At 38.4% G+C, this 11,475-nt stretch overlaps 1 protein-coding gene across 1 annotated transcript; it reads right to left on the bottom strand.

The window, feature by feature from the left end:
• Positions 1 to 1,631: 1,631 nt before the first annotated feature.
• LOC111327940 (uncharacterized) lies at positions 1,632 to 7,428 on the bottom strand. The gene is made up of 5 exons (XM_088732847.1): positions 7,141 to 7,428; positions 4,711 to 4,988; positions 4,041 to 4,155; positions 3,134 to 3,384; positions 1,632 to 2,633 (listed from the first exon to the last, which is right to left on the bottom strand). Exons 1-5 carry the CDS (start codon positions 7,235 to 7,237, stop codon positions 2,265 to 2,267), a joined length of 1,110 nt encoding a protein of 369 aa, XP_088588973.1. The 5' UTR covers positions 7,238 to 7,428; the 3' UTR covers positions 1,632 to 2,264.
• Between the last annotated feature and the right edge of the window lie 4,047 nt (positions 7,429 to 11,475).

Raw genomic sequence — 11,475 nt, 5'->3', positions numbered from 1 at the left:
GTACAACGCAATTATTACTACGCAGTCATATCTGGTGTCCAATTGGGAGAAGAGCTTATTATTTTTGTTTTAGAGGTGAATTGCGATTTGTTGTATGTCCCCTATTTCGTCGAAGAAAAGCTCGAACAAATACTGAAAGTAATGAGTAAGTCACTATGAACAACTACTGCAAAGTGACAGCACTATCGAGCCAAACTGAGAACTGTTCTTTAATGATTTTTAACATGAACCACCAATTCTTACTATTTTTAATTTCTGCGTTTTAATAGACTTTGACATGTTCTTGAGAAGATATTAAATCGGTTAGCGCTGTTGTTCCCTCTTAAATTATTTTGGTGGAAGCGCCTCAGAAGACACTGGTTTAACTAAAACCATGTTGGGCGACGTTACATTTTGACTGCACAACCCGCAATTAAATTAAATTTTAACAGCTATTCGAGTGTGTGAAGAACGGAAAAGAGCAAAATTACATACCATCGGCCTTTCGATGCACGGACGAATTAAAACTTTTGACAATTCCACTTATCCATTGCTTGCAACTGATAGACCTTGTCCTTATTCTTGCGGGAGGCCGTACGATCTGTTGTCCATTGTAGAACTTGGCAAACTTAGCGCACTGCCTCGAGCGCAACAATGTGATCTTTCGATTCTCTATCTCACTAGCGCAGTTGTTGTGTTGAACATGGACGAATAATACATCGCAGCGTGTCTTGTAGATAGCTAGAGATGCCATGCATGTTTAGGATAAGCGCTGAATACGGACGAGCGTGAAAGCCGCCACTGAAAAAGCACAATCGACGGTTTTTCATTGTAAGGATCAGGTCTTTCACACAGCTGTCAGAATTAAAGAGAGGAAGAACGTCGATCTCGCTCACCTAAGTAGCGAAGTACACCACGAGCGGCGACGATGATCAAACACCTGGAAGATCACCGTGGTGTCCCTCTACTCTTTGGTATCATAACCAAGAGCGAGCCCTTTCGACTTGTCACTAAGTTTTACGGTTTATAAAACAAAGGCCCCGCTCTACACAAAGCCTTAAAGAATAAAACACTAGAAAAGCTTACTTAGCTTGGAATTATAAAAATTTCCTTTCTTAAAAATCGAAGATTTTCATGGTTTCCGTAACTTCGTATTTTTCCAAATTTCCTCTTTTACATGTTATGCTGTTTTGCATTTTCTTCAGCGTATAATTTATTTCAGCGTCGATCATTTATCATCCTTGGAAGAAAATATTCTGATCTTTACGTTTAACTATAAAATTGCTTTGGCTTACATTGTGCGCATAGAAGGAGCGTTAAATTAAACATGAGTTGATTCCACGCGAGGGTTTTACCTGGAAACATGCCTGCACACGAGAGACACCGACATTACCGCGTGTCCCTTTCTGGAAGACATTCGTGTTATGACAAGAAAGGTCAGCTTAAGGGTTTTGGGTTACCTAAACTATGCAATTTTGACGCCGAAAAGTGCCAAAAAGTAATTACAGAAACTTCATCCGCAACACCTTGAACGTGCTGTGGGCGCGAACTGAGATCTTCTCTTACAGTTAATAATTGGCAGGCGGAACTCAGATCCGGCTTAGCCTAATTTGCATAAATTTTTTTGGTGGGCAAAGCTCGTCATGCTACTTATATCGAACTTGACTCTTTGTTCAGGCACGTCATGTACTTGGGCATTACTTATGTGGTACTGAGAGTAAGGCCCGAAAAAAAAGGTCAGGCCCATATGGGATTCGACCTTTGCGATACCGGTGTAGTGCTCTACGTACCAACTGAGCTAACAAGCTAACTGGGAGCTGATCATTATGTTGGCTCGTATTAAACCCGTCGAATTGGTGAATCAATGATTTGAATATATGAAAATCATATGTGTACTGCGGTCTTGAGAAATGCATTTCAATCAATGTCATTACTTATTTAATCAACATTTATATTTTCATTGGCAAAGAGCAACTTAAAGATACATCATGCTTGAAGATTGTCTTCCTACACAATTGGCGCTCTCTCTGAAGCTAAACCTTGTTTTCTAAAGACACTTAAAAGAGGACGGCTCTCGTTTTAAGATTGTTATATATGATTGTGATTGTAATTGCGATTGTGATTGCGATTGTGATTGCGATTGTGATTAAGTGATTGCTAACGCGTGGTTATGCAACTATAGTGATTCGATTGCACTTCATCCTATCTTGATTTCACATTACAAAGGTCAGTAACTCAGAAACTGATCACTCAGAAGAAACAAATCTATTGTGGAAGTAACTGCCTTAGCGTAAGCCGACACTGATGAGCTTATTGGCAAGCTTTCCATAACCATTGACGTTGAAGGCCACACCCCCAAAATTGTTATTGGTGGACGCTGAACGGAAATACGGCGACTGAGTATCTGAACGCCAATTGCCACACCTTTTATAATTGTTACCAGCGTACCCGGAAATCATAAAGCCATGGAAGTAAGGACCATGGCAGATCAACAACTGGTAGGAATACGCACTGCTGGTTCCCACGCCATCCCACAATCCATAGGAAGCAGCATCGTTCCCATAACTCATAGCGGCCGTTATAACACCTTGACTACGGCGGGTGAAGTAAGCCTTGTTATCGTTTTGATGATCGATAAAAATTATTTCTGTAAACTAATGACAAAGAAAATATCATTCAGAGTGGAGCACATTGAGTGTTGTAAAACCAGACCAAAGTTATTATAACGATCGATCAGAAGAAAGGAAAATATCCTGAAGAGCCAGTAAGAACTCAAAGTAAAAACAAGTTCACCGCCTAGAGCACGGGATTAGAATTAGTTTTGCATCGTTTGGTTGAGAGACTAGCGGGAGTTTTCTTTTGACGCACCAATCACAGGGCGAAATAAAGAAAAATCAATGTAACCCAGCATTAATTTCGACACTCAGTGAAAATTCCTCCATTAGAAATTGAGTAGTGAGTCAGTAGATCACCGCAGCTGAGGAACGACCAACCAAATAAATTGTTTATTGAAACAAGTCCCCTCGTAATTTAAGTGTTTTTGTGCAGACCAAACCTGGAACATACTCCGAGCAGTTATATATCACCGAGAATAATTCACAAACCCTTCCCAGACCATTGAAGGGTATTAGTAAAGGCCACATGATCAACTTACCGGAATATTGTTACAGTCGGTTCTGTAGCCGTCACTTCCATAAGGAAACTGAGCGTTATACGTGACTTCGGTTTTAGGTGTCACATACTGTATGGTAGTGTAACACATGGTCCACCCTCCACCGTATGACGTCATGTCACAGTAGGCCTGGAATGCATTTGTATGACTTCCTCCATCCGGGTCCAACCAGTACATACCATCGTTTGGAGAATCCACTCGCTTTTTCATATCTTCACAGTCTACTCCTGGAGCTGGTTAAAAAAACGAGGGTCATTACATTACCGCTAGTGGACAAATCGCTCGATCCACAAAAAAAGTAGCACGTAGCACATGTATTTTCTGTATCAAACCTAGGACGAAATGCCTACTCAGAAGAATGCCTCTCAAAATTCAAATGATCACCTCCGTTCTTCAATGAATCTTCGCTCGCCGACATGACATGCAAAGTAGATAACCTCGCTCTGCTACCAGAAAATATTATCAACACTTATTTTTTAATTCCTAATCCTTTTTTTTAATTAACTCCGAACGAAATCTAAATTATCTGATTGACCTTCGAAAAATGACCTAGTCCTGGTGACCTCGAAAATTGGCTTTGTATTATATAGTAGAAAAATTCTCACCATATTGTGAGAATACGTACACCGACACCTGTTCATAAATCCTTTTGTCTCTTATAATTCCCTGCACTTCCCCCTCACCTAACCCCGATTTGTTTGAAAGTTAAAAAAAACTTGCTAATGTCTACGATCAAACATAATTTGGAGAACAGATACACAAACTCGTATAGACTATATAATTCACGCAATCCTTCAGGCGGGAATACCGTTTTCCTTCAGACGCACTTTTCATTTTTTATCTTGTAGGTTGAAACCAAATCATGTAATTTTCAACAGGATATATATACCTATTTCGCAGTGCTTTCCCATAAAGACTGTGGAGCATATGCACTCATATTCGTCATCTCTGTACTTGGCCACACAAGTTGCACTGTTTAAACAAGGATTGCTGGAGCATGGACTCTGTTGATGGAATAATTTGGAAATATCAACAAAGTTGAAACGGTAAATTGGCCACCGTAACGATTACAAAAGCTGACGTTTCGAGCGTGAGCCCTTCGTCGGAGCGAAGGGCTAACGCTCGAAACGTCAGCTTTTGTAATCGTTACGGTGGCCAATTTACCATTTCAACTTTGTTGATATATCTACTGAGTTATTTCGTTACTCCCACCGACGCAGCCCCAAACAGTTTCTTTCGAAACTATCAGCCTTTATTCGTCTGTTGATGGAACATTGACATGCTGTGGTATCGTTGGAACAACTCAGTTTATCTCAATATCATTTTGCTTGATTATGTTTGAATCCATGTATTATGCACCTCTGCCAAATTAAAGTTCGTCAAGTTATTGGCAGTGTTGAAAAAAACTGATCAAAGAATTTGATTTTTGTGCTTCTTTAATTAAAAAACAAGATGATAAACGATTTTGATAAATTAAAAAAAGCGTTTCTGTTTTCATAACAATTACCAATCTTATTCAAAAGTTTGATCATAACTAATATCGGTATATTTTTACTTACCGAAATGCTAAAGTGATGATAACTTAGACTGGAATTGAATTTAGGCGTGTTGTTATACTTGTCCGATGGAAGCAATTCACACGACAGTTCTCCGTTGACATTAGGAAATGCAGCCAGGTTATACGAGAAACATGAAGTGATTTCCAAACAGGCAAATCCACAATCGCTACCATCTTGGATAAGTTCTGAAAGGATTCTTGTGATGTTCAGGTAGGAAAAATGTTCGTGCTTGAAGTTTGCGTATCGTACACCCAGCTCAGAAAAATCTTGCCGAACACCTTTTAACGAAAGGAATTATATTCATTTTAGTTTCATGAAATCTGTAAAAAAAATATTCGAAAATGATTGCCTGTCAGAAACTAAAAATCTATTTTACAGGGATTTGCTTTTTTTGAAAAACTTTTGGACTGGACTGGCTGAGATGCAGGATGTGCCAAAGCAGCGAGGGTGAAAAATGACAACCCTCAACTTATATTGATCAAAGCCGTGGCAACTAACAGGACTAAACATAACACTGAATCGGGCTAAGTTATTTCGACTCGACGTTCAATTAGAATAATTTAAAAGAGGGCAGCTGCTGTGCTTTTACTAGAACGCTTTCGGTTGCTTCGTTTGGGTACCTTTGCCATCTGACCACCAAGTTTATTACAAAGTGCGGCAAGTGTTGTTACAAAGAGTAACACCTTTTGATGATTACAAGGTCCGATGGTCTGTTATTACATACATCCTTTATTTGGTAAAGCAGGTTGAGGAAATGGCAGCTAATGCTGATGTGAACCTGCTGTCTCCTAATAAACAGCTAAAAATATATACGTCTCCTAGTATGAATAATCATACGTATCAATAACACATTATATATACGGGTAGGATAAGTAAGTAAATATATATATATATATATATATATATAAATATTAGTATCAGTCAAATTAACTCAAACAATGCATTTAAAGGAAAATAAATACAAAGATAAGATTTAAATTAAAAAATTTTAAATAAGTAATATATGTAATAATATGTGCGACAGGTATCGACAGGTAAGTGCGACAATTGAATTACAAAGTCTGAAAAGTATTTTAAAGAGCGACAGAAACATCAGAGAGCCTTAACAAAATGTTAGCATATAAGGGGCAAAATTACTGAATTTTGATTGGTCAAGACAGAGGGTATTTTTTCTCAATTTTTGTAGTTGCCCCGGGCAAAATTACTTGAAAATGATTCGCTGAAAAATGCTTAGCAACGGCTGCCAAGGTAAAGAAATTTCTGTTTGTTTTGTAACAATGGCGTCCCGTTTTGCGCGAGATCAGTAAGAAAACAGTTTTCCCCTTATATCATAAACAAGTAATCACATGGTTCCTCGTAAATTTAAGGATTAATTGTGTTTTCGGAAGTTGCAGAAATTGCTCTCGTCGCTGCGCGACTCGGGAAATTTCAGCAATTTCCGAAAACACGCGTAATATTAATCCTTAATTTTACTCGGCCCCATGCGATTACCTATACATATTCAGAATTATAGCGGAGAGCATGAAGATATTGAAAACCAAAAAAATGTCCCATTTTCATTTCAAGAGCTACACCCTGAACTATAAAGTATTCTTAATAGAGGACATTTAACTAACGATTAAAATTTTGGTCATTTTACGGTTAACGTTTAATGTCTTTCTGTTGCGATTAAAATGATAAAATTTACCGTTCATTTTTATACGACTAACGGTTAAAATTTGTTAGTTTTTAACTTAACAGCTAAATTAAACCCGATTGAGACCTTCTTGGACAACATTTCGAGGCAGGTGTACTTTGTGAGCGTAGTTCAATTTAGAGACCCTTTTGTGAAAACTAGCGACAAGATGTTTTATTCCAGGGCGTTAATTAAGAACTCTGTCATCACTTGTTATCTAGCAATCAGGAACGAGTCAAACTTTCCGCGGCGGATTTTCAGCTAGATTTTTTTATCAAGTCTTTTCAATGTATTAAGTTAGATAAAAACCATTCTGCTTCAATAGTCGTTACAAACCGAAACTTATTATATTTTTATCTTATTTATTTTGACCTCCATAGTTTGACTCATCACATCCATGAATTGCCAGTTTTCTGTAATGTGTGTGAAACCACTTTTAAACAAAGGGGGAAAAAGCGAAAAAAATAGCTCCTCTTTTAAAGTCAGTTTTTCCGAGAAAAAAAATTAGAAAGTAGTGGAAGAATAAACTAAGCAGAGATAAAACCTAGAAATTTCCAATATTTTAAAAAGCAAATGTATTTCGGTTTTATTTTTCTTGAACTGAAGAGTTGTGCCCAAGAATCAAAGCGTGTGTTAGCTACGACAAGACAGTCCTTATCGATGGATGCTCACGCCCCAATAACATAACATAACATACTAAGGGTCGAATTAAACATAGCTTCGGTCAAAGGGATAAAAATAGCAGATATAGTTACCTTCACAAATTATCAAGATATATATTACGGTAACCATTACAATACGATCCATTTCTTGTAGTCGTGGATTCAGCGATGTTGTGAATCGGAACTTCATGGCCAATCTGTTGACAAATAAACTTCTCACCACACTCACACTACCGAAATCATCTTGGGTAAAATTTAGATGACTGGTTCAAAAAAAGCACCTGCGGCTCCATCTAAATAAAGTATTTAATTTTCTCACGCGTCAAGGCCTCACGGAAACATACTACGTATATAAGTAACTGATATTTGTTTTCCCATGAAAGCTGTCAGCAATAAAATGATGTACGTATGCACTATACAAAGACTACCTACTGAAAAAACTTATGTAGCTACGTTAGAAAGTTGACAGGATATTTGACAGAGCCTGGAATTTTCAGAACCGTAAGAACAATAAATGTTTTGCCAATGCATTTTTTGTTTGTTTGTTTTTCAAGACTTAAGATGTGATGAGTCACCATGATAATCATGGAGGTTCTTCCATGTTGCAGTCCTCAAATTGGTTCTACCCATCGTAGGTTAATATCACAGATACACTGAGAAGGCTGGCAACATTTTTTAGTATTTTTCTGGCAGTCTTTGGACATCTGAGTGGTTTTCTGACTTTATGACTTATTTACAGCCTCGCCGGTTTTAAAAAGCGATATTTGTAATCATGAGTTATTCATCATATACCTACAGGATTCCAGTTGTGGCTTCTCATCTGACAAACAGGAAATTGAGTCTAAAACTGAGCTAAACTCATGCAAACAATAGTGTTAATGAATGGCTATATCGTCTTGATCCATACAAAGGGAAAAAAAGAACTCGTCCAATATTTTAGCCATCATGGTCTTACACTTGATCATTAACGCATATATCTTGAGCTCACGCGAAGTCAATATCGCATATGTAGTAATCAGGGCTGGGTTGTTCAAAGCTGTGTTAAGATAACCCAGGGTTAGTGTGAAATTTGATTTCAGATCTGAAAGCTCTGAAAGAAAATTCAGCTTAATTCCATTTGTCTACAATTTGATGATTGAATGTCCTAAAAAGAACTAGGAAAATTATTAGTATTATTATTATTATCACCCCACACCTTATGCCATTGATTGATTTAGTACCCCCGTGTGAGAGCAGAGAAAACAAAATAAGTAACAAAGACAAAAAGTCTAATTATCCCCCTTGGGTTGTGAAAGGACTTACGAAAGGAGATCTTTAAAAATTAATACTTTCAACCAATGAGTCCATATGAAAACAAATAATTTATTCCTTTCAAGCTATTTTGGTGTAACTAACCTTAAAGAAATACTAGGCTCTATAAACTATTGCCTGTAAGTCTTAAAATAGAGGCATGCTTCTTCTGATGGTACAAATACACGGTGCGTGGTCATTGGCGCGAGCGACACAAGTAAATTTTGAAACTACCTTGTAACCTTGGTTGATTGTTTTAATAGATCGCGGTGCGTGGACAAAAAAAAATTCTTATCAGTTGAAACAGAAAAACAAATCTGTGTATCAGTGGGAGATGAGAAATCCGACTGACTTAGGTTGCCATTCTTTCAAGAAAACCGTTGATTCTTTTGAGCTGTTCCATCAATTATAGATCTGACCCCTATTGATATTTTCCTATTATGAGTAGCACTGTATTGACGATGGCGCTCGTTGATATGATCCATTTCTACTCCGAAATGATTTTCACTGAGTTTGAAATCTGCGACACCTAACACTTTGTAAGTGAAGCATCAAAAGTTTGATTAGAACCATCAAGATTTACCTTTCACGGCGGTTTCTGTTTTTGGAATGAAAACAGGCCAACAACCAGCGTCAATTTTTTTGTATGACTCCCCGTTCTCATCTCAAGCTTAAGTTTTTTCAGACAAGCAAGTTATTGTGTTTCCATAATTGAGAATGGGAAAGGGAAAATATTTCGAATGTTCTGCTTTCATAAAGCTTAAGAAGAATGGACAAAGTTGTTGAAAAAAGATATTAACAAACAAGCAGACCTGCATACGAGGCAAAATACGATAGTAAAGGACAGTGACATCAACCTGAACAAAACGTCATTCATCATCCAATTGCAAGAAAAGATCATTTCTGGATTTCTGGGCTCAATTAAAACCCAATCAAGAGAGGGAGAACTTATTCGTACTTGACCACAAATGTTGCTTTGTTCTTGCAAGGATTTCTGGAACAAGGACTCTGTTCTCACAGGAAAACATCGAGTTTTACCCTTATTTTATGCTATGGATGTTGTATGATGGCCCTGAAATGGAGGAATTGACAGAAAGTGACTAACCAGTTCCAAAGAAATAAAACAGAAGTACCGTTAACGGCATCATTTCTATTTAAGAGTATCCAGGAAGTGCTTTCAGGTTGCGGGAGAATTAAAAAACAAACTTGTTTTCACATGAATCCGTAGTGAAAGTCTTGAAAGTCAAGACCCACGTAGTAAATGATACTAATGGGAATGTTTTTTTTTGGAACTTTGCTGCACACGCCGTGTAGCGTTTGCGGCGACCAAAATCTAAATTCTCAATTTCAAGGGCGTGTCGCTCCAAAACGCGGTTAACGAGGTGTTTGGGGACTATTTTACTGATCGAAATAACAAACCAAAGTTGACCGTTTGCACGAATCTTTATTCTTGAAAGGCAATCGACCACGAACCACAATCAACGATGAAAATAACGATTATTCTCACAATCAATCAATCTATTGATCGTAAAATATCGGTCCCGCTTGAGCCAGAGGTTGAGAAAACGAAAGGGCGAAAGTTTACCAAGACTATTCAAAACTTACGAAGAACTGATTAAAGGGACGCTAAACTTGCCTTTTATATGTGCGTGGTGACGCTGAAAGGTCCGATTACAAAACCAACAGAAATACAGAAAAACAGATAAGATTTAAGTGGCTATCTAAGATCATTCTGAAATTAGTGAACAAATCAATAATCAATCAAAAAATGAGCCTTCTGGCTAATGTCCTTTAACACGCCGTAAAAATATATAGTAGGGACCTTAAGCAAACCACGACGGCGACGGCAACGAAGACGTGGAAAAACAAAAGATACGTATGATGCACGATCCTCGCAGTAGAGATTGCTATTTATGCAATAGCGGAAATCAGAATAGCGAAAATTTATGAACTTCATATATTCATTGTAACCAAAACAAAAGATCTAATTGGCAGAACAATAGCTCAGCACGTGCGTTTTAGAACTTTGTACATTTCTCAGCCATCCTTCGCAAAACAACAACGTGAAATCACCAAAATTTGAAACCGGAAACCGCGCCGGCAAATTATTTTAATTTCCATTTGGAAGTCTACGCTACTTCGATACGTTGTGCTGAAGTTGAGGTGTGGCGCCGTACTGAGACACACGCAGCCATTTTCGAAATTCTAATCAGAAGTAGGATTTCATTTTTTAATCGAAGTCCACCTTAGCGTTGCCGTTCTGACTGCTTAAGGTCCCTATTGTAATAAACCCCCGGTTGACGAGAGAATTATTTTTTCGTAGTACCGGTCCTTGGACATAATTTGAATCCCGAGGCTCCGAGCTTTCCAGGGGCCTCACTCATGGAAAAGACAATTTCTGCGGATCACATCGGAGGCAAATTTTTCGCGCTGGATGGAGGCCATTGCTTTTTACTGACGGATTCCAGGGCTCTCGCCTTTCCCTGCCTAAGCAGGAAGATAGAGACCCCAGGTAAGCCTGACCACCAACCTCGTTCCCAAGCCGGGTTCCTCACAAATCCTCGGAAAGTTTTCAAGGTGGTGGTGGGTTTCTCTAGACTTATGAATAAAGGCTGATAGTTTCGAAAGAAACTGTTTGGGGCTGCGTCGGTGGGGGTAACGAAATAATTTGAATATATCAACAAAGTTGAAATGGTAAATTGGCCACCGTCGGAGCGAATAGAGGAATTGTGGGTTGTGTGTGCTTTTAAAGGCTTAGCCCGCAGAGCAAGCTTGACTTTGGCGAGCGAAAGGTCAGCTTTCTTTTGGTGAAAATTATGGCTTTGATTTTTAAAGTAACAGAGGGCTGTGAAGAGAAAAAATAATTTTACCAAGGGGGTGAGCGACGGTCAAAAGGAAGGAGAGCGGAGGGACTGGTGCCTTTGCCGGCCTCTTTCCTCACACTCTACCTAACCCAAGATCATACATCTTGCCAGTCGAATAAACAATCGCGCACTTGACCAAGAATAACGAGATTTAGCACTGCGTTTACGCGAAACGTGAACCGCAAGTGACCATTTTTTTTACGTTTGCCGGTTGTGCTATGTTGTTTGTACGTGAAAGTAACCTGTTCCGCGTTTACCGTGTACGTAAGGTTTT

This window comes from Stylophora pistillata, chromosome 9 (assembly GCF_964205215.1).
Source record: "Stylophora pistillata chromosome 9, jaStyPist1.2, whole genome shotgun sequence".
Classification (NCBI taxonomy): Eukaryota; Metazoa; Cnidaria; class Anthozoa; order Scleractinia; family Pocilloporidae; genus Stylophora; species Stylophora pistillata.
The sequence above is the reverse complement of the archived record's forward strand: the minus strand, read 5'-3'. Positions and strand labels throughout refer to the sequence as shown.

Bases quoted from the DNA above. Each gene is read 5' to 3' on its own strand.
- LOC111327940 (XM_088732847.1), bottom strand. From the start codon at position 7,237: ATGAAGTTCCGATTCACAACATCGCTGAATCCACGACTACAAGAAATG. The intron at 4,156-4,710 runs GTAAGTAAAAAT...TTCCATCAACAG, and splicing joins ATCATCACTTTAGCATTTCG to AGTCCATGCTCCAGCAATCC. The intron at 3,385-4,040 runs GTATATATATCC...TTTTTTAACCAG, and splicing joins GGGAAAGCACTGCGAAATAG to CTCCAGGAGTAGACTGTGAA.